General features: G+C 39.7%; 1 protein-coding gene across 1 annotated transcript in view; it reads left to right on the forward strand.

The window, feature by feature from the left end:
• The window catches only part of LOC110215873 (leucine-rich repeat-containing protein 37A-like), a 68,403-nt gene extending 52,359 nt beyond the window's left edge, over positions 1-16,044 (forward strand). The window contains 4 exon segments of the mRNA XM_020997705.2: positions 13,800-13,858; positions 15,408-15,459; positions 15,540-15,685; positions 15,815-16,044. Of these exon segments, the coding sequence (XP_020853364.2) occupies positions 13,800-13,858; positions 15,408-15,459; positions 15,540-15,685; positions 15,815-15,857 (300 nt within the window). The 3' untranslated portion in view covers positions 15,858-16,044.
• The last annotated feature ends 8,222 nt before the right edge of the window (positions 16,045-24,266 follow it).

Genomic DNA, 24,266 nt, shown 5'->3' on the forward strand with positions numbered 1-24,266 from the left:
CTTGCTGCCAGTACTTGCAGGCCTTCCAGGATCATCTCAGTGCGCACAAGATCAGATGCTAAAGTCAAGCACAGCAGCCAGGACACTCCTGGGATGAGCCCTATTGGTTGAATCCACACTCCGTATGCTGAGCAAAGACTTCCACTACCATTCTGTTGGGATAGAGAAAGGTCATCATCCTCCACCTCACTAGAATCACACTTTGTCACCCAGAGGGCTTTATCCAAGGAGGCTACCAGTTAGGCACCACATGTCTTCTTACTAGCTAGGTGGCACCATGCCACCATCATCAGTGCATATGCTCCCACAATGACAAACCCTGATAAGGTCAGAGAAAAAAATTTTATGAAGAGCCTCATAATCAATGTGCCAAAAGAAAACGAGCTTATAATTTTGGGTGACTTTAATGCCAGAGTAGGCACACATTATCAGACACGGCAGGGAGTCCTTGGGAGGAATAGAGTTGGAAACAGCAACAGCAGTGGTCACTTACTACTAATGACTTTTGCATCTCATGACCTTCTCATCACCAGCACTGTCTTCAGTTTACCTAAATACAACAAAACTTTGTGGATGCATCCTCACAGCAAACACTTGCATTTAATGACCATTTAATGACCTACAATGACTATGTCATTGTAGGGAGAAGAAACAGAAGGATTCAAGGCTGATGAAGGTGATGTGTGGTGCAGAATGCTCAACCATTCATAGACTTATCCTCTCCAAGCTAAACGCTCTCATCCAACAAAAGTGGAGGCCCCCAAGTCAGGATGACTACCAGAATGCTTAATATCAACATGTTAGGGGACTTCTCCTAACAAATAGATTGTTGCTAAGGGAGAGGGTAAGTTGAACCAATATATGACTGCCAACAATGAAGCAGAAAAAAAGTGGGCAACTTTCTGAGATTTAGTTTTAGAGCACCACATTTACTTATCTGGGTCAGAACACTCACAAACATCAAGACTGGTTTTGTTGTACCAAGAAATCAGCAAATGAGACCCAGACATGATTTAAGACGTGGACTTTGTTAGCACGCGGCTGCAAGGGGTATGCACATCCAAATCAAGCAGCACCCATCAGGGGTCGAGCTAGGGTTTATATAGAAAAGAGCATGGGAAAGAAATGCGAGGAACACTGATGAGGTAATCCAAAGATGCAGGTGTCTTTGGGGGCTGTGGATGGGAAAGTACAGGGAGTATACAGGACAGGGAGGGGGATGGATCTTTGAAGTCTGGCAAGAGAAAGAGTTCTTGGGCTGGTCAAGGACACCCCTCTCCCTCTGTCTTGACATGAGAATGCTCTGCAACAAAGGAAAGCTTTCTCCCAACTAAGGAATTGGGAGGCTTCCAGAGACATGATCTGAGGGCTGGGGCCTGAGCAGCCCAGCTCTGTGTAGCTGTACCAGGGAGAGAGATAAGGGTCATGCTGAGGCCCATGCATGAATAACTGCTAGGCACAGTGTCCTTGGGCTGGGGAATGGTTGTTAGAGACAGTGTTTCTGAGACTAGGGAGAAATTGGGGCACAAGTACAAGCACAAGCACCCGAGCACCCCATTATTACAGGTCAGAGATCACACAAACCAGACCAGGTGTCCTGGTCTCTGGTATAAACGTGATTATCTAAAGCAATTATATTGCAAGCTTTCTTATCCATTTGCGTTGGAGGTACGGGCTATGCCGAGCTATGCAAGAGTACATTTCACTATTGTTTAGATTTAGGAGGAAAGAGGTCTGGGGCAAGATTAAGCACCAACTTTTGCTTTCCATGGCTTAAAGGGCCCTACTACCTAAATGGCAAAATAATGTTCTGCATTACAGTTTGACAAAAATTATGGGAGAATTCAGAGGTTACTAAATGAAAAAACAAGAACTCCATAGGATTTACCAGTAGGATAGTTCATCCATCTCTAAGAAGGCAGCATTTAACTCCATCAAAAGTAAAGTGCAAGCAAAGCTTAGAGAGATGCAAGATTCTTGAATCAGTAAGAAGGCAGATGAAATTCAGCTTTATGCTGCCAGGAGCAGAATAGCAGTCTATATACAACTTTCGTGGACCTGACCAAGACCTTTGATTCTGTCAGTCATGACAGGCTACCACAAACTCTTCTATGCCTGAGCCTCAGCAGCTGACTGCCCCTTGTTTTATTTCTTTCCTAAGTATAAATGACAAAATCGTAATCTTGTGATAAATGTCAGCATTTGCAAAGTCCTTGTTCAGAGCTGACTGGTGGCAAAGGGAATTTTTGCGTTGGAGAAGAAGACTCCTGACAGGGGAGGACCTTAATCAGTGGCCAGACTTCCCAGAAGACATGCACCTGGAGGGAATTGTGGGATCATTGCAGAGCTGAACTGAAATGTCTAATGCAGTCTTGCTGCTTTGTAGTCTGATATTGAAGTCTCAACTTGCCAAGAGAGTATAACAGTAGCTGTAAGTTATTGTATCGTGTTTCAAATGTTCTCTCAGAGTAGCATTTTTTTTTGTTTAGGGATAGGGAAGTGGCCTGAGATTCCATTGGCATAGCGAACTCCTTGGTGTGGAAATTTCTTCTAACAAGGTTGGCACCTTCTCTTCAAGAGATTTGCCTAGAGTGATGAGAGATCAACTGATCTGCTAAGAGCCACACAGCTAATTTATGTCAAATGGCCCTTTGACACTGATCTTACTTGCTTTTTAGCTACTATGATATAATGTGTCTCTATAGCTGATTCCTAATATACATTGAGTATATCTATGTCACACACCCTCACCCTCTTAGGGATACCTTAGATATGAGCCAAAGTTATAAATTATTTCTCCCCAGATTGGGAAGGGGAAAAGGAGGAGGAGGAATGAGGATGTAATGAGTCATTCTTAACCCAGATAAAAATGGGGAAGACCTGGACAGCAGAGGATGAGTCTGGAGGAGAAATTAAAAATTAGGATGAGAGAGGGATATAATCAATAGGGCAAGCTCCTGGTGGACAGAGGAGGGGACAGGATCAAGACCAGAAGTGAGTTAGTATCAGCAAGGACAAGGGTTATCTCATTCACCGAGATCTAATGCACAGGAAGAGAGAGTGGCAATATTATTTTGAGGTGATTTAAAGTGTGGAATTAGGGAGAAAAGGGAGCTTCCAAAAATTGCCTCAATTTTTGTGAAGTGAGGTCTTCTACAGAGAGAAAGTTGTACAAATGAATTAAGGAGAGAAAAACTGTCTTAGAACAGATGCTATGGGAGTGCAATAGAGCTCTAGCCAATTAGGGAAGAGTAAAAAGATTGGCATTCAATATTCAAGACCCAACTGATATTGAATAATACAAAATTTTAATGAACCCAGTCTCATGGTGAAGATGGAAAGTAGGTTTAAGAGAAGTGGAGCACAGGGAGAGATGGAAGGACAGGAAATTATGTTCAGAGTTATGGATTGTGGAGACAGAACACTTCTGGGCAATGATCAGATCAAGATCATGAACATCTTTGTCTGTGGTTGAGGTAGAGTGAAGGAGCAGATTGTGGGAGTTGAGGAGGTTGGTGAGCCCAATCAATCATAGGGCCATTATATAGTCGGCTAAGATGATGTCTAAAATACTGATTTGGATTGCTGGACTGTGGCTTAAAACACAAGAATAATGTGCCCTTGACCAGGGATAGAGTGCACCCAATGAGGTCTGATAAAAATATATTTGCCTAAAGTTGTATAAATGTGATCCAGAGGACCTTTGACTTAAAATGGAAGAGGAGGAGAAAGCTGTCCATATATATCTTGTCCAGCCAGACAGCAGAGAGAATAGAAGGTCCAACATAGGGAAAAAAGACTCTCAGTGGAGAGAGCCAATTACTTCTTAGGAAACACTAACCAAGAAGACAGACAGAAACAGTAAAATGTGGGGCAGCTAGGTGGTGCAGTGGACAGAGCACTGGCCCAAGAGTCAGGAGGACCTGAGTTCAAATCTGGCCGCAGACATGGAACACTTGCTAGCTGTGTGACCCTGGGCAAGTCACTTAACCCCACTGCCTAGCCAAAAAAAAAACATATAGAAATAGTAAAATGTGTGGACTTAAATAGGGCAGCTAAGTGGCAAAGTAGATAGAGTACTGGACAAGTCCAAATCTGGCCTCTGACACTAGCTGTGTGACCCTGGGCAAGTCACTTCACCCTGTTTGCCTCAGTTTCCTCATCTGTAAAATGAGCTAGAGAAGGAAATGGCAAACCATTCCAGTATCTTTGCCAAGAAAACCCCAAATGGGGTCACAGAGAGTCAGGCATGACTGAAAAGACACAACAACAACAATGGACTCAAAGTCTGTACAAAAATGCACAGGATATGACTAAACAGGATGAATTAGAGATTCTAATGCAAGGAGGCAAGCTCTACCCTAAATTACTGAGATTTGGTAGGACAGGAGTCATGATTGGCATATGGCCATAGAAGATTTAGCAAAGGGAATACCAACTGGAATGTATATAGTGCTTTATTCTGCAAACTTTTATATATGTGATCTCCTTGATCCTTACCACAACACTGGGAGGTAAGTGTTACAGACTGTATCTGTTTTACAGAGAAAGAAACTGAAGTTTAGAGAGATTGAGTGACTCATCGGGATCACAACTAGTAAGAGTTGGAGGCAGAGTTTGAATTCAGCTCTTCTTGGCCACCAAGTCCAATGCTCTATCCACTATATCATACTACCTCTGAAGGAAGTAGTAGATAAACAAGATGGGTATAATAGCATTGTATATTAAGAAAATATGCTTACATAAACCAAGAGTAGGGAGGGGAGGAACACGATGGGGAGAATTTGGTGAAGAGCAACAGAGGAAGAAACAGAAATGATATTGTTTTGAGATGTACAGACCACCTGTACAAAAAGAAGTGGACAATAAGTTCAGTAAACAGATCACAAACCTGGATGGGAGTTATAATATAGTAGTGATATAGTATGATATAGTAGTGGAACTTCCTTTGTTCCGACATTTATCATAGCTCACTCGTCACTAAAAGCAAAGTAGGTGATAAATCCTTGTGGATATTGTTTCCAAGTAACTTAATGGTGATTTCATTCTTCAACAGATGTTAGAAAAGAATTCAGTACTACTCAACTCATGTTGCTTCTGCTTTCTCTGCTAAAAAAGAATGACCCTTAGACTAAGAAAACTACAGGAAAAAAAGATTTAGAGGGCGTTAGAGCTAAAGTCCAAGATCAGGGAAGATGTTATAAGAGGGCATCCTTTGCTCCTGGTGAGTTCAAGTCATCATAATCAGAAACAGTGTCATAAGCTACTGAAAGAGCTGGCCTGTGTGACTGATGAAACATCAGTGATCCATAAAAGAAAGTATACAATGGGACAAGTGCCCAAAGACTAGAGAAGAGAAAATTTCCTGCTTTTCTTTAAAAGAGAGCGAATGAAATCTGTGAACTTGCCTTCTACTGCAAAATTCTAGAATATATTACTAAGTGGATGGTCTATGATGAATTAGAAGAGAAGCAATGATAGCTAAGGGCCAATAAGATTTCATTAAAAGCAGATCATGTCAGACTTAGCATATTTATTTTTGGATAGATAATCAACTGCTAGATAAAGAGAATGCAATAGGTGTAGTTGGCCTAGATTTCAGCAAAGCATTTAACTAAATCTCTCATTCAATCTTTGTGGACAAGATGAAGAGATTTGGGCTAGATGATTATGTATTTAGGTGCATTTGGAGCTAGTTGAATGACTGCATGTGAAGAATAGTGACTGATAGCTCAATGCCAGTTTGGAGGGAAGTCTCTAATGTGCAGTGCCCCAGAGATCTGTCGTTGCCCTCCTGCTATCACACATTTGTATCAGTGACTTAATGAAGTTGTAGAAGGCATACTTATTAAATTTTCAGGTGACACAAAATTGTGCAAGATAATTAACATGTTAAATGCCAGAATCAAGATCCAAAAAGATTTCAACAGGCTAAAATTAAATTCAATAGAGAGAAATATAAAGTCCAATCAACTTCATAAGTATAAGGTAAGGGGAGGCAGAGACAGTAGTTTGCCTGAAAAAGATCTGGAGATCTTATTAGATTGGAGGTTCAGTGAACAGCATGACATGGCATTAAAACAAAACAAAACAAAACCTAATGTCATCAAATTCTCCCCATCGTATTCCTCCCCTCCCTACTCTTGGTTTATGTAAGCATATTTTCTTAATATACAATGTTACTATACCCATCTTGTTTATCTACTACTTCCTTCAGAGGCAGTATGATACAGTGGATAGAGCATTGGACTTGGTGGCCAAGAAGAGCTGAATTCAAACTCCGCCTCCAACTCTTACTAGTTGTGATCCCGATGAGTCACTCAATCTCTCTAAACTTCAGTTTCTTTCTCTGTAAAACAGATACAGTCTGTAACACTTACCTCCCAGTGTTGTGGTAAGGATCAAGGAGAATAAAGTTTGCAGAATAAAGCACTATATACATCCACTATAACATCCAGTAAGAAGAAGCAGATGATCCCACTTAGTCTCCCTTAATCAGACCCCGGCTGGAGTAGTGTGGTCAATTCTGGATTCTTCATTTTGGAAAGGACACACTGGTAAGTTGAAGCATATCCAGAGACAGGCAGCTGAGGTAGAGGAGGACTGGAGACAAGGATTGACTAAGAGAATCAGAGATGCTTGGTCTAAAAGATATAGCAAGGGAATGAGATCTGTCTTTCATGTATCTGAAGGTCTATCATTTGGAACAAAGGTTAGACTCATGCTTGACCCAGAGGTCAAAAAGTAGGAGCAAGAGTCAGGAAAAGTTTCCTATAGAGCTGTCCAGGAATATAATGGACTGCCTCAGGAGGTATTGGGTTCCCTGTCACTGGAGGTTTGAATCACAGGATAGATACCCATTTGTTAGGCATGGTGTGACATGGATTCTTGTTCAGAAACAGGTTAGATTTGATGATCTCTGAAATCCCTTCCAAATCTGAGATGTTTTGATTCTTTGTTTGCTGCTTCCATGGTTATCAGCTGCAGCAAATTTCTGTTAAGCTCAAGAAATGCTCATTTGGCTCAGAAAAACTGGAATTGGGAGTGTGTCATAGGTAACCAGATAATTAGGTTGGAATCCTAGATGGCAGGGCTTTCAAACAATGTCAGACTTTCGGTGTCTTTTGAGTTTTGCTGGGATTTATCATTAGTTTCTCTTCCTTGACATTTCACCTCACTGATCCCTAAGAACTTCAGAAAACTTTCATTTTTTTTTACCTACTTAGGAAAAAGCACTCTAAGAACTTAAGATGTCTTCACCAAAACTTTCCTAATGCCATCTTCCTTAGCCTTTTGTGAGATGGCTACCTCTGGGCTGTCCGTCGCATGTAGAGTTCCCACACTAACCTGTAGTCAGCCAGGCTTGCCCCCTGTTTCCTCACACACACACACACACACACACACACACACCCCTTACCCTACGATTTTGAAGTAGGCAGTGTTCAATTATGTGGTCTGGAAGAAATAATTACTCACAGTAAAAATAGCTTTTGAAACCCGGTACCATTGATCACCATTTTCTCCTTGATATTCTGTTCTCTCTAGGTTTTTGTGATATCCTATCTGACCACTCCTTCTCTATCTCCTTTGCTGGATTCTCATCCAGAGCATACCTTCTAACTATAGATGTCCCTCAAGGGTTCTGTCCTCTTTTCTTCCTCCTCTATACTACGTCACTTGGTGATCTCATCTGCTGCCATGGATTTAATCACTATCTCTATGCTAATGATTCTCAAATCTACCTATCCTGCCCCAACATCTCTGCTGTCCTCTAATCTCACATCTCCAACTGCCTTTCCGACATTTCGAACTAGATGTCCAGTAGACATCTTAAGTTGGCATGTCCAACTTAAGTTAAAGACGTCCAAAAGAGAACACATTGTCTTTCTCCCTAAACACTCCCCACCCCACTCCTACCTTCCCTAGTACTGTAGAGGGCAACATCATCCTCCCAGTCCCTCAAGCTCTCAACCTAGGAGTCATCCTGAATTCCTCAGTATCTCTCATCACCATCTCTGCCCCCCCCATCCAATCTCCATATCCAATCTGTTAACTAAAGTCTGTTGATTTTACCTTTGCAACCCCTTCTGTCTTCTGACACTGCCATCATTCTAGTGCAGACCCTTCTCATCTTGCCTAGACTAGTCTCTGGGTTGTAAAAAGTATCCAAAAGAAGATTCTAATTCTACAGATCATTTTGATGTAAAAGACTAGTAGAGTTGCCACAGAAAAGCTATGGTTTTTTTCCTCTTTTTTCCCCCTAGGTGTGTTCACCTCAGCGATGTTTTCATGTGTCCCCTTCTCTCCTCTCAGATAGCTGCCACCCCGGTATAGGCCCTTATCACTTCATGCTTAGACTATTGCAATAGGCTGCTGGCTGATCTCCCTGCCATGATTCTTTTCCCACTCCCAGCTCATCCTCCACTCAGTTGCCAAAGTGATCTTCTTAAAGTATAGGTCTGATCATGTCACTCCCCCACCCCCACACACGCACACTCAATAAACTCTAGTGGCTTCCTACTAACTTCAGGATCAAATATAAAATCCTCTTCTTGGCTTTTTAGGCCTGTCACAAACTGAATCCTTCCTACTTTTATAGTCTTCTTATACTTTACTCTCCTCCCATACTCTACAATCCAACTACAGTGGCTATTAATGCTTGCTATTCCTCACACACAGCACTCCATCACCCATCTCCATACATCTGCATTTGCTGTCTCCTATGACTCCAATGCCTCTCCCTTCTTAGCTCCATTTCTTGGATTCCATGACTCTTAGAGATTCAACTCAAATAATACCTTTTGCAAAAGGCCCTCTACTTACTCCACCCAGTCCCCAGAGCCTTCCCTCTGAGATCACCTCCCATTTACAGCATATCTGTTTTGTATGTACATTATTGTTTGTATCTTGTCTCCCACATTAGAATAAGAGTTTCTTACAATAGGGACTATGGTTTTATTTTTCTTTGTATTCTCAGCACTTAGCACAGTGTCTAGTATGTAATAAGGACATAATGACTGGCTGACTGACTTATAAGCTTATTTATAATGGTAAAACAACCCAACAATAAAAGAATGGCTAAACCACCACAAAATATGTTAACATGATAGAATACTTGAATTTTTCAAAAACTTAATGAATTGATCAGTGTACTTCTTCCATTAAGATAGATAATATATCTTAGTTTCTTGTGGCCAAAAACATTCATCACCTCATGATAAGATAAACCTGGCAAAAGCATATAGGATGAAAGGGAAAGAGAGAGACTGGCTGGCCATTAGAACACCTGTTTAGAAATCTGATACAGAAGTCTACATGAGACAGGATGGAGGCTCAAGCTAGGGTGGGAGCAGCAGGAATTAAGATGAGGGGACAGATGCAAGAAGTATTGCAGAAGTAAAATTAACAGGAACTAGTGTGATGGATTAGATGTAGAGAATAATCAAAGATGACACCAAGATTTGGAATGTTTGTGGCTGAGAAAATTATTAACAGAAATAGGAAAGGCAGGAAGAGGAGCATATTTGAGAGAGAAGGGTGAGTCCAATTTTGGACATGTTAAATTTAAAGTTTTGGTTGCGCATCTAAGTGGAGATGCCCTGTATAGTTAGTTGCCCTGTATAGTCAGTTGCTCTGCATAATCAGTTGGAAACACAGCTTTGGAGTTCCAAAGAGATGGTGGAAATGGATAATGACAGATTTGGTGATCTCCATGTAAAGGTGATAGTCAAAGCCATGGTAGTGGGTGAGATTGTATAAAGGAGAAGAAAAACATGGACAGAGCCCTAAGGATTGTCTATATCAGTAGTTCCCAGTGTGTGGTCCAGGGATCCCTGGGGGTCCCCAAGACCTTTTCAGGGAGTCCATGAGGTTAAAACTATTTTTGTAATAATACTAAGATATTTGTCAATTTCTAATACAGTAAATAGTAAGAGATAAAACCCACATAAACAAAAGCTCTCTGGGAGGGGCCTTGATAATTTCTAAGAGTTTAAAGGAGTTCTGAGTCTAAAAAGTTGAGTCTACATTATGGGGATAGTAAGAGGAAAAAAGGTTCCATCCAAGGAGAATGAGGAACATTCAAGTAGGAGGTAGGAAAGAGGAGGTAGGAAATAGGATGACAAGAAGAGTACACAGTGTCATGAAAGTCTAGTCTAGCCCCTCTCACTCTTGCAGCCCCCTTCTTCCCTCTGGGACATGGTTAAGCTATGCATATGTAATTGAAAGGATTACTTACTGTGTAGTTTCAATTTAGGTTCGGATCTCAAGATATAATGACACGTACGTAGTGTAATCTTAAGAAATAATCACATTTTACAATGATTAATAATGATTAAGGCAAAACACACACACATGAAGATGAGAAAAACATTCAATATGGTAAGTAATAATCAAAATAAAGAAAAGAGGGAATAAGAAAAGAAAGGATACACACTCACTGACTAGGCGAGCTCAAATATCTAATAGACCGAGGAGATTGAAGAATGGCCAAAAGGTCCGGTCAGAGAGGCAACAGAGCAGCATCCTGCTCGGACTCAGCAGAAGTCATGCACGCATTCTGCTTCTGAACACAATAGAGATTCGGTGTCCCTATCTCTGACATCAAAGTACTCCAAAAATCTCTTTCCAAATAATCCATTTTATATCTATGTAAACCAGAGAAAGACAATCTTGATATTTTGTTTTGTGTACATATTCTTGGTGAGCTCATATCCAGGCATGCACACACCTTTAACAAAGGTTGGGGCTTGATCAGAACCCCAAAATACCTGTTCTTGTGTAAGTCTCCAAGGAGTGATCAGTTCCTTGGACAGTTACACACCTTTCTCAAGAAAAATGTTCCTTGAGATGAATTGCTTTCCCAGGTAACATAGTTTGTTGGTTATTTAATGTTCCATTTCCATAGTCACCTCCGGCCATGCATTGGTAACTCCCATCTATCTTTATGTCAGGTCATGAGGCAGTTACACCGTCAGGTCATGAGATGGTTACACAGGGGGCTAGGGAGGCTCTATCCTCCTCAGTTTCCCTTACAGAGTACAAGAAGAGAATATTGGGAGTTAGAGATAAGGAACTGAGTGTGCCTAATGTGTCAGGAGTGACAAAAGATGAGGTGAGCACACAAAATTTGAGTTGCAAATACAGAGGAGGGGACATGGGGTAAGAGTGCCAAAAGTACCTGTGCGTATTTCTACACACACACACACACACACACACACACACACACACACACTTTCTACACTAACAAGAGAGTGCAACCACCTACAAAAGCTAAAGGGGTAGCTGTAGCTAGCTCTCTGAGGACTGTAGAGAACTAGAAAGATATCCCTCTGGTGTTAAGGGAAGTTCTTAAAAGCTGGAGTTAGCACTTAATGGTTAGTGCTTGGTTCTAATTATAGCACAGAATCCTACATGTGGTCAGCATTGTCTCTGGTGGTTAAACAAGAAAGGCGAGATGATGAAAAAAGAGTAGTCAGATGCCAGATGCCATAGAAAGGTCAAGAACAATCAGGATTGGCCACTGGATCTGGAAGTTGGAAAGTAATTCTTTACCTTGAAGAGAGTCATTTCAATAGAGTTCCAGAGAGGGCTCAAGAGTAGTTAAGAGAAGGTTAAGTCAGATTATAAGAAGTTTTAAGAGTGAGTGATTGGTAAAGAAATGAAAGCAGGAATTTTAGACGATTCTGTTTAGTAGTCTGGCAATAAGAGAGAGGAAGCAGGACTAGCTGAAGGGTGTGACCGGGCAGGTCTTAACGTAGGGGAGATCTTAGCATGTCTGTGTTCAGAGGGAAAGCAGCTGTAGGAAGAAAGAGAGACTGAAGATGTGAAACCCGGTAAGTGATTGATAGAACAAGGTCTTGGCGGAGGCGGGAGATAGGATCAAGGAAATTGGGGAGGGGAGAAGGGGTTAGTCTTGACAGGAAGGTGATCCACACTTTCCTCTGAAGGGGAGAAGAGACTAGGGGGAAAAGATGAGAAAATTGGCACATGAAGGTGGAGAGTTAAGGCAGTTCACTGTCAGATTTGATCTTAGTAAAAAGACACAAAAGGGGATGGGGTTGGGTCAAAAATTTGAACAGAATGGAAAGTATTTGTAATGACACTGTGTGAAATGAAACATAGATAATAATCGGGAGGATAAATGAGAAGAATAAAAGGATTATCATGCAATGAATAATAGTGTAGCTGAAGTTTTATGAAGAAAATTTGTACTGGTCTCAAGAGCTCCTATGCTAACAACCTGCATGGAGCAGAGGCAAGAAATTTGAATTGTGGACGTTTCCCATGGTCTGAGAATTATTAGGGTGGAAGATTAAGGTGCTGAGGAATCCTAAATTGCTAGTGAGACCATTGTTGGAAGTGGCTTAAGCTGCAAAGAGAGACAAAGGAAATCAGGAGAGCTTTCATGGATTGGTAAATTTTGAAAGGGTCACGGAATTTATGAAAAGGATATGAGGTAATTAAAATACATTGAACAAATATCTATTATGAAATAAGGTAGAAAGGTAACTAGAAGTATTGATGCCCGCTGGATTTGGAATAAGAGCACTGGTGCCACTTCCTATTTGTGTAATCTTAAGCAATTAACCTCTCTGGGCCTCAGCTTCCAAAACTGTAAAATGAAGAGTTGACTTCAAGTGTCCCTTCTAACCTCTAAATTATCTTATGCCACCAAATCTGTTTGCTATATGAATATAACACAAGAAACAATCAAGGCTGATTCATTTGAACAGGAAAGGATGTCTTTATGGAGGTGCAAGGCCCATGGGGGAAGACCCCAGGATAATGTCTGCCAAGGAGCCCTTAACATTGGCCTTGTGGGGAGGGAGAATAGAGACTTTGAAACACCAGCCCTAAAACACCTAAAGACTATTGTCAGGCAATCAGTGTCTAGCAACTTTGAGTGTTAATGAATTATTCTCACTGACTCTTTAAGCTCGTTGTTTCCGTGCTGCTAGGTTACTATAAATACTGTCAAAATATAATTTAAATAATTTTTAAATTGCACACTTTAAAAATCATTTTTGCTCCCTCTAAAATTTAGCGCTCTAAATTTGTCCCATTCTTAGAGCAAAGGAAAGTGTTCATACAATAGTTAATCTTTGTTAGGTTCTTTCCTTTTTTTTTTCCTTTGGAGAGTTGTTTTAACTGAAAAAGCATTTGAATTCCAATGAATTGGAATGCGCAATCTTTCTCCTGAGAACTAACAAGGAAACACACCTACCTCCTGTCAAGAGAGAAGCAGAAATTATGCTTTTGGAAAATGGATGTTTTTCCTTGTTATGAGGAAGGGTACAAGGAGAATAGAGCAGAAGAGAAGAAGTAGGTTAAGGTAAGGGGAAATAACTGCGGCATTTAAAACAAGAGGCCACTATAAAACTTTTTTTAGTCACTTAAGTGGCTATTAAACACACACAAAAAAAGGGAAATAATAGGTATATGCTTTAGTTTCCTTGCAACAAGACTGTGAGGTAGGTGATACAAGTATTAGTATTATTTCCATTGTAGTAGTAAGGAAACTGAGGCTTAGTGAGGGCAATTGACTTGTAGAGGGTCACTCAACCTCTGTCTGGATCTGGATTCAAACCTAGCATTGTTTTCACTGTGCTGTTCTTAAAAAGAGAATGGAAGTTCAGAGAGGGCAAGGACTGCCCATCTCCAGTTACAGGCACACAAATTGACACGCTCTCAGGAGGCATTTGATAAATCATTCAGTCAGAAATGAATGTTTATTCAATTTGACAAATACTTATTAAAAATGAAATAAAAATTGATAATGGTATTTTCTTCCAAAACAGATTTGTTCCCATAGACCAAGAACTTCAAAAGGTGAAATAAAATATTTACACAACTTACGGTAAATATCACTATCTGCTTTGGAAGATGATTATGTGATTTCTGTCAATATTTTTAATAGAATGCTAAAGCTGGAAAATAGTCTCCTCAGCCTCTTCTCTCTTTACTGATTAGCACATCAAGGCCCAGCTAGAGAAATTACTTGTCTACAAATACACATCAAACTAGTTTCAAAATTGGGGATAAGACCTAGGTCTACTGACTGTATTGCTACTTATTACTTATAACCTACCAGGAGAAAGGTCCCATTTGCCTTTCCAAGTCCCCAGTTCAGTTTCTGCTTCTTCGTCTGTTCTTGGGTGCCAGAAAGGAAAAAAAAGGCAAAACATCGTTTGGCGGTCTAACGGGCCTGTTAGGCCTGAAAGATTGGTAGTGATCCTCTGCCTCCCACGAGAGAAACTCACAGCCACTTTACTGTCAGGGTCTGCTCTTGCTCCCCTCCACTTCTCGGAATTTGACAACAAGAAATAGATGTTCATACATTCATTTTGATATTGTGTTTTGCTCTAGCAAAATCAGTCAAAACTGAGTTAATTTTAAATCAGTCTTATTATCATTAAAGAATCTACCCTCCCTCAGTGCTTTAAAAAAAAAATCACACCTCCACACACACCCCCAACCCCCACCCCAGCCACACCCTTACAGAGACCTGGACTTCAGTGTGTCTGAAGGGGATAGAATTTGGGCCTTAAAGAGGGGAGTGGGGGGAAGTACATCGAATAGAGCCATAAGCTGAGGCTGTTCCAACAAAAGCCAACCAGGCCAAAGATGAGAGAGGAGCCTTCCTGGCCTAGGTTCAACCTAATAAAAGGTAAGCCAATCTCATCCTTCAGCTTTAATTCCCTGCTCTTTCATTCCCAAGACTTGGTTAGAATTATAGAACGTTGGAGCTTGAAAAGATCATCTAGTTTGACCCCTTCGTTTCACAGATGAAGAAACTGAGCTACAGAAAGGGTTAAGTAACTCCCCCCAAGTTAAGCAGCTAATTAGTAGCAGAGCTGAAATAAGAACCCAGATGAGGGGACTCCACCATGGGTGCTCTTTCTGGTTCCCTTTGTTAATGCCAAACATTATCATGGAAATTGTTGCTCACTGGATCTCAGCATCTGCTTGATTGTGAACTGATAAAAGTAGCTAAGTAAATGGCATTCTGCTTCCCACCCCAGAAAGTTGGCGGGAGCACTAAAGATGCAATTTGGATAGGATTTTGTTTAACGTAGGGGAGATCTGAGCGTGTTTGTATATTTTGTTTAACAAGAACTGTTCTACAATATCTGTGGGAGATCCAACTTGGCCTAGGTTAAGCCCAGTCTGAAAAAGGGACCATCTAAGGGCTACCTTGGGAACAATCAGGAGGTCCCAGACCAAAAAGCAAGTGACCGATGCTCCAGGCCACCTCCTTGCATTGCACTTGTTTTCATGATCCTGCTGTCAAGTGGACGATGTTATCTTGTAGGTAGTGAAACTTCAGCACCCCTTTGATCAATAAGTTGCAAAACTGAATTACTAAAAGATTATATGACTAGCTAACCATTTTGTGCTTTTTCAAGGAATTTTATAACATCTTTGCACAAGAAATCCTCCGGAAAAAGTCATAAAGAGGTAAACGAGTATTTATTGACCTAGCAAGGGCCACCAGCAAGGAAAACCCTATACAAAATGAATTCTGTTGTATCTTCTAGGATGGGAATTTTTACAGAAAAAGAAAACCTCTCTGGCTTAGGGATATGTATCAGCCACTAGATGCCACACGAAAAAAGAACATGGCTCAAAAGCTACGTGACCAGGACTCCTCTGATGAGGATGAAATTTTCAACAAAGAGGGAAGGTAAATTCTTAATAATGGGTACATTCAGTGAGTTTCCACATACGTGACATAACCAGAAAAGGGAGAGGCAATATTCCCTTAGAGACCAAAAGAAATAGTGTGTTTTTAAAAATCTTTTTTTGGTCCTAGGAATGAAATAATAGGAAAAAAAGAAGAGAAAGGAAAAAAATGAAGATTAAAGCCTCAGACAGAGATTCATCAACATTATTTTGTGAATATTGGTTTCTCAACACTATTTGTAAAATTCTATTTTGTATCATATTAAATGCATACAATCCACACCCACTTCCAGTCATGTGATCAGGAAACAAAATGAAACAATCGCATCTGTTTCTTTTCAGTAAAAAGAAGGGATTGTTTTTATCTGTCAGAGGTTTTTTGGATCAAGGTAAGAAAAGGCAGGGACCCTTGAAATGCCTATGTATAAGGTGCTATCATCTGCTTCCCACACATCCCATCTTGGATTCAGTATCCCAACCTATGGGAAGCACAAAATGAGAAAGGGGGATTGAGTTAAAAAGAACGTGTAGAGGAGCTGGATTAACCCAAGATTTTGCCTGGATGTCACATGTTTAGAGGTTTTAAAAATAAGTTGGTCCAAGTTCCACATGCCTTTCATTTTACCTGGGTTTTTCTGGCTTGATGCTAGTTCTACCCTCATCTATTAATAACAATCCTTTTCAATTTCCATTCCTCACATCAAGTAGAGTTAAGTAAAAAGGAAAGTGGAAGGAATCCTTTGGTTCCCTCCAAAGGGAAGGGAGGGATTATAGCATGGAATAGCTATCTCTTATTATAAGAAAGAAGAAAGTGGTCACCTCTTTAAACACCTAATAGAACCTGAGCTAAAAACAAAACAAAACAAAACAAAAACACCAAACCATAATATTCACATCACTGAGAGAGGCATTTCAGTTTTGAAAATAAACAGTGAAAAAGCAACACTTCAATATGGTTTTATCCAATCAGTGACAAAAAATGAATAGTACGCTAACATTGGTTTAGCAGTAAATGAGACATAACAATTGAATAGTGACAAAAAATAAATAATACGCTAACATTGGGTTAACAGTAAATGAGACATGACAGTTGAATCAGTAAGAAAAACATTACAAAGACTACCTCCAGAGTTGTTCATGGCCTGTTCTTAATCTTAGTGAAATCTACAGTGTTTCCTGAGGTCAGTGCTAACTTTGGTTCCGATGTAAGAAGGAATTTAGTTTATCAGTTTCAATCAATAAGTATTTATTAAGCTGATCCTGTACTCTACCTTCCCCCTCATTTACCCCACCACTCCCAGTTTCTACCTTTCTAACTCTGGGAAATAGTAATCGAATCAATTCTACCATTCCTGAAAAGGATGATTCAATCACTTTCATTTATTCAAGGGCCTACGGCTAGGCACTGTGCCGGGAAATAGGTTTAAAAAGACAAAAGTGAAAGGATCCTTGCCCTCAAGGAACTGCAAGTTTATTCAGGAAAAAAAAAATATATAGATGCAATCAGTCAGCTTCAGGTCACCAGGCTGGCCACCTGCACCATTCCCTGATATGTAACCAGCCAAAGGGTTGTATACTGAATTTATTGCTAGGGCAATCATGACTTCAACAGGGGAAGTAAGCTCCCTAATCTCACATCCATTGGCTTTTATCCCTATTCTGGCTACTTCAGGAAAAGTTACTGATTTTGGCTCTAGGTTTTCCCCAAAAAAAAGGAGAAACAAAAAAAGACAACCAGGGTACAAACATGAATCATATATGAAACAAGTCATTTGTTCATATGCTGAAAAGGTAATGCTTAAGCATAAAAGGATCGTAGCGTACACTATAGAATGATTACAACAAAATTCAGTAGCTTAACTTTTTTTTTTTTTACTACTGGCATCATCAATTGAGAAGCTAATATTCAAGCTTTGGGATATGAAACAGTTTTGCAAAACTGCTAATTAGCCACATTTTACATTTCAGCCTTACTTGAGGCTTTCAAAGGTCTCTGTCTAATTCTGACTATTGCCTTGGCACTAGCCCACTCTGGCAACTAATTAGGTACTCTCTCCACTGCTGCTCAGGTGCCAGGGAAACAGCTGCTATTGCTACAATCTCTTCAAGCTTTTCAGTAATCACATGGTTGATGTTAAAGGAGGGAAACACACAGAAAAGACAAAGGCAGCAAAGACCCCATTATGAGTCCAGCTAGTTGAGTCCCCATTCCACACAGAGCATCAGCCACTGCCACCATCACCTCTCTCATTCTGTCATGTGCAAGACTATAGCCAAGAAAGGAACCCCAGGGGAAAGCCACTACCTCTTCTACCAGGGATGGCATCCATCTTCATTAGCTCTCTTAGCTTGGCTGCCCATCAGGAGGCTCATGGATTGGTCCCCTGGAATGGTGGCTGCATAAGTAAAAACAAAGATCAGGTAAACAGCTGGAAAGATCGGGAAGGACCTTGTACATAAGGTGTGCTGAGTCTAAGCCTTGAAGAAAGCTAGAGATTGTAAGAGTTGAAGTTGTTGTAGACCTGTGTGAGGATACAGGGATAGCAGATGAAGTGGCCTAGGTGAGAAACAGCGAGTAGATCAGTTTAGTACATGAAGGGGAAGAATATATATGGAAGGGAGGCTGAAGTCAGATTGTAAAAGGTTCTAAATGCCAAACAGAAGAGTTAAATCTAGCTTTAAATATATGATCATAGATGCATAATGCATTGATTTATTATGGAGGCAAGAGGGAGTCACTACAGCTGTTTGGGCAGGGCAGTGACATGCCCTGTATTTTAGGAATATCACTTTGGCAGCAGTATGGAAGATGGATTGGAAAGGGGAAGGACAGCCAGGAGAACAATTAGGAGGCAATTGTAATAGTCCAAGCAAGAGGTGATGGAGGTCTTAATTAGAGTAGTGGATATGTAAATGGAGAGGGGAGATGCTAGCGATGTTGTGGGAGTAGAATCAATGAGATTTGATGAGTGATTGGATGTAGTGGATGAGGGAGACAGTGGAAGTGAGGGTGGCTCTGGATATGTGACCTGGGTGACTGGAAGGATGGTGGCGCTATCAGTAGAAAGAGGGAAACAGGAGGGAGACTTTGAAGGAAAGCTAATTTTGGTCTGGACCACATTGAGTTTTGTAAGCCTATGGGACAGCCAAGCAGAGATGTTGAGTGGGCAGTTGGTAATTGTTGAGGGCCGATCTTAAGAGTCTGATAAGGGTTTAAGATCCAAGGCAGAGTTTGACCTCTGCTCAGGCTTTCACCCCAAATGGCTCAAAGGATTAAGTGGTACAGCTCCCCAAATTCCTTCCTGATAAAGAGGTCTCTGAGATATCCCTTCTCTCTCTTTGAACCTTAGATTTACGTATTTACTCCTCAATGCAGGTGGCGCCTAGGTGCCTGGGAAAACCTTGGAGTCTACAGCCCAATCTAGGAACCCTGATAAGGAGGAAATTCATGATTGTTACATCCTCAGCAGATGTTCAGGGGAGTATCTCACGGGGAGGACTCTTTGAAGTTAGGCTAGATTTTCCCTATATATTCTGTGCCCTCAGATGAATAAACTGAGTCAGTAATTCTACTCCTCCTGGCCCATGTCATAAGTTATTTCACGCCTCTCCGTTCGGTGTACAATCTGGTTGTGGGCAACAGGTAATAAGTGCCTAGAGCTCAGGAGAGAAATGAGAGTTGGCTGTGGAGATTTGGAAGTTATTTTCATAGAAATAATAGTTGAATCCATGGGAACTGATGAGATCACAGAGTAGAGGGAAGGAAAGAAGAGGGTTCGAGGCAGCCCTGGGATACATCTCCAAATAGGTAGCAGTATTTGGCTGATGATCCCACAAAGGAGACAAACAGTTTGAGAGCAGATTCTGTCATAGAAGCATATAATTTTTTTCAGTTTTTCTCAATTTCATGTAAAGAAAGTGTTTAACATTCTTTTTTTTTTAGAATTTTGAGTTCCAAATTCTCTTCCTCCCTCCTCACCCCTCCAAGCAATTTGATATAGATTATATATATATATATATGTAGTCATGCAAAACATTCCCATATCAGCCATGTTGCAAAAGAAAATAACAGACAAAAACCCCACAAAATTTCAAAAGTATCCCTCAATCTGTATTCACATGCCATCAGTTCTTTCTTTGGAGATGGATAAAATTTTTTTATCATAAATCCTTTGGAATTGTTTTGGATCATTGTATTGCTGAGAATAGCTAAGTCATTCACAGTTGATGGTCGTAAAACATTGCTGTTACTATACACAATGTTCTCATGATTCTGCTATTTTCGCTTTGTATCAGTTCATGTAAGTTTTCCAGGTTTTTCTGAAAGCATCTTGCTCATTATCTTATAGCACGATAGTATTCCATCACAATCATATACCATAACTTGTTCAGCCATTGGCATCCCCTCAGTTTCCAATTCTTTGCCACCACAAAAAGAGCTGCTATAAATATTTTTGTACATATAGGTCCTTTTTCTTTTTCTTTGATCTCTTTGGGACACAGACCTAGTAGTGGTATTGCTGGCTCAAAGGGTAGAAACATAGAATTTTAAAGTCAGTAAGGACTTCAGTAGCTTTCCAATCCTACCCATACTCAAAAGGAATCCCCACTATAAGAAACCTACGAGTATGATATAACTCTTAGAGTCTTTGCTTGAAGACCTCCAATTAGGGGGAAATCATTCCATTTCCAAACTCTTTTTGGAAATTCTTTTCTTTTTTCTTTTATTAATTATTTTTAGTTTTCAACAACAATCACTTCCATATGGTTTTGAGTTTTAAATTTCTCTCCCCCTCCTTCCCCAAGACATCATGCAATCTGATATAGGCTGTGCATGTACATTCCTATTAAACATATTTTTACATTAGTGATGTTGTAAGGAAGAATTAGAACCAATAGGAGGAACCACCAGAAAGAGGAAACAAAACACAACAGAAGAAAAAAAAAGCAGATGGGGATGATGGGCATCCCCTCAATTTCCAATTCTTTGCCACCGCAGAAAGAGCTGCTATAAATATTTTTGTACATGTGAGTCCTTTTCCCATTTGTATGATCTCTTTGGCATACAACCCTAGAAATGGTATTGATGGGTCAAAGGCTATGCACATTTTTATAGCCCTTTGGGTATAGGCCCAAATTGCTCTCCAAAATGGTTGGATCATTTCACAACTCCACCAACAATGCATTAGTGTTCCAATTTTCCCACATCTTCTCCAATATTTATCATTTTTCTGTTTTGTCATGTTGGCCAATCTGATAGGTGTGATATGGTACCTCAGTGTTGTTTTGATTTGCTTTTCTCTAATCAATAGTGATTTAGAGCATTTTTATATGACTATAGATAACTTTAATTTCTTCATCTGAAAACTGCCTGTTCATATCCGTTGACCATTTATCAATTGGGGAATGACATGTAGTCTTATAAATTTGACTTAGTTCTCTATAAGGAAGCTTTTTTTCTATCAAGCCTACATTGCCTTTTTTTGCAACTTCTGTTGATTGCTCCTGATTTTGCCCTTCAGGACCAAACAGATCAAATTGTAATGACAGCCCTTGAAAATAGTTATCCTGTCCACTCTGAGTCTTCCCCAGGCTAACTGTCCTTTAATGAGTCCCCACATGGCATGAACTCAAGGTTCTTCACCAACCTGGTTGCTATCCTTTGAATGATCTCCATCCATATAAAAGTTGTTAAACTGTGATGGCCAGAACTGAACACAATATTACAAATGTGATCTGATGGAGGCAGAGTACACAGGTACTATCACCTTATTTCATGAAGTATTATATTAAGTACTGACTGTGTGCCAGACACTGAGCTAAGTGCTGAGGAATGCAAAGAAAAAGCAACTGAACTCAAGGAGTTTGCATTCTAATGGAGACACAGTCTGTGTATATAAATAGGTACAAGGGACAGAACATATGGAAGGTAACCTTAGAATGAAAGCCACTAGCTCTTGCAAGGACTGTGAAAGATCTGAAGAAGGTGGGATTTGAGATGAGACTTGAAGGATGCCATGAATTCTGAAAGGGAAAGGTGAAAAGAGAAAGAACTGCCGCTTTGGAATCATCTAGCACAAAGGCACAAAGATGAGAGATGAGGCATCATATGTGAGAAGAAGCAAGTATGCCAGTATGGCAGAAGGAAGGAAGGATTTATTAAATTCCCACTATGTGCTAAGAGCTTTACAAATATTTCATTTGATCCCACAACACTGAAAGTTGGGTACTATTATTATTTACATTTTATAGTTGAAGAAACAAGTAAACAGAGGTTAAGTTTGCCTAGGGTCACTGAGACAGTGTCTAAGACCAGATTGGAACTTGGGTCTTCTTGTCTCCAGGTCCCCACCAGTAGAACAATGTACTGGTTTTCCAGAAGTCCATCCAACACCTTTTTTTTTGGTCAGTTTTGCCAGTCTGATGAGTGTAATGTGAAACCTCAAGGTTGCTTTAATTTGCATTTCTCTATTAGTGATTTTGAGGCATTTTTTCATATGACTGTTGATAGCTTTGACCATTTATCAATTGGGGAGAGTTCTTATTCTTATAAATTTGAATCAATATGGAGCCCAGCTAGTGGTTGGGCTATAATTATCCTAAAGAATTGATGCCTAGTTCAGAAAGGGGGGCAAGGTTGAGGTTTTGGAGCACAGGGAGAAGTGAAGTGAGGGAGGGTTGGCACAGAATGGTAGATGTGATTGTATCAAGCATCTGATCAGAGAAGCCTGGTGCACAAGTTTGGCACGTGGAAGACTTCCAACATATAGACCAGGGGCAATCTAGTGAAACCTAGAGCCCACAAGGCAGATACTTGAAGTAAGAGAAACAATATACATAATAATTATAACAACATAAATAGGAAGAAAAACTAAATGCTGAAAAAACAAAAGTGAATGTAACAAAGTAATAAAGATCAAGCAAGACTCAAATGAAGACATATGAGAAGACATTCCCCAACCCATCCCCTTGTGGAAGTAGGAGGGCCCATAGATTATGTAATGTTTTGCACATGTTTTTGAACTTTTTCATGTATTGATCAGTTGTGCTGATTTTTTCTTTCTAAAAAATAGTTTTATAAAAGATGACTTTCTGGGAAGGGGAGAAGGAGGGATGTTTGGGATAACTATGATGATGTAAAAAACAGAAAACAATAAAAAATTATTTAAAAATGAATTTTAAAAGCACAGCAAAAAAGTAACAGCAAATCAATATTATATATATATATATATATATATATATATATATGAATACCTAAAACATACTCTAACTATATTATTAACAATACCCACCAGGAAGAAATGGAGACATTCAATTCAAAATAACTACAAAATGTATAAAAAATATTTGGGGATCTACCTACCAAGACACAGAAACAATAATTTTTTTAAAATCCATCTGAAGGAACAAAAAAATTTACAAATCTTAAAGGAAAAATGAAAGAAGATTGGCAATAGCAGATTTCAAATGATACTACAAAGCAGAAATCATCAGAAACTATTTGGTACTAGCTAAAAAGCAGAAAAGTCAATCCACATATACTATGTACAAGCTTATGAACATAGTAGCATATTGCTTAATAAACCTGCAGAATCCAACTACTGAGGTAAGGACTCAATATTCAATAAATATTGCTGAGAAAATTGGAAAGCAGAAATTAGGCTTAGACCAGGGGTTCTACTTTTTACTTCTACTTCTACTTTTTTGTGTCATGAATCCCCTTTGGCAGTCTGATGATGCCTATGGACCCTTTCTCAGAATAATGTTTTTAAATGCATAGAATAAAACACAAGGATTACAAATAAAACCAATTATATTGAGGTAATTATCAGAATATTTTTAAAAAATTCACGTTCCCAGGTTAAGAACCTCTCCCATCCCCCATTAGACAATAACAACAAAGAAAACTTTGAAAGACTTAAGAACTCTGTTCAATGCAATGATTAACCATGATTCCAAAAGACCATTGATGAAGCATTCCACCTGAAAGAGAGGGGATGGAATCAAGGTGCAGAATGAGATATACATTTTCAGACATGGCCAATGTAGAAATGTTTTGCTCAACCATGCACATTCGTTGCAAGGGTTTTATTTTACTTTTTTTTAGTCCCTTTTATTTTTCTAATTTAGAGGCAGTGAAGAGCTAGCAATGGGTTTGCTTTTTTTTTAAAAAAAAAGGGGAAAAAACATAGTTATTTAAAGTATATATAGTGAATACAAGGTACTAAAGACAGTAAAATTTCATTGTCCATTTAGCAAAGTAAAGGGAGTGCTGGCCATGTGAGGCTGTGAGGCTGCAAAACACCTTAATTTTGATGATGTAATCAACTCCTAAAGAAAGGAGCTGTGTTGCCATCATTCTTAAATCTACAATTGTACTCATAGGGATCCATAACTATGATGTTTGTTTCTTTGTTTTTGCTGCTACTGTCACTGCCAGACCTGTAAAATGAAATTAACTACTCTTTTAAGTGATAAATTTATGTTTTTACTGTTATGGAGTTGGGGTAGGGGACAGGAGGAAGTTTGTCTATGGTATACAAATACCTTGGCCCAGTTCTGAGAATGAGATCCCAATGTAG

The sequence above is a fragment of the Phascolarctos cinereus genome, unplaced genomic scaffold (assembly GCF_003287225.1).
Source record: "Phascolarctos cinereus isolate Bilbo 61053 unplaced genomic scaffold, phaCin_HiC Scaffold_5;HRSCAF=322, whole genome shotgun sequence".
NCBI lineage: Eukaryota > Metazoa > Chordata > Mammalia > Diprotodontia > Phascolarctidae > Phascolarctos > Phascolarctos cinereus.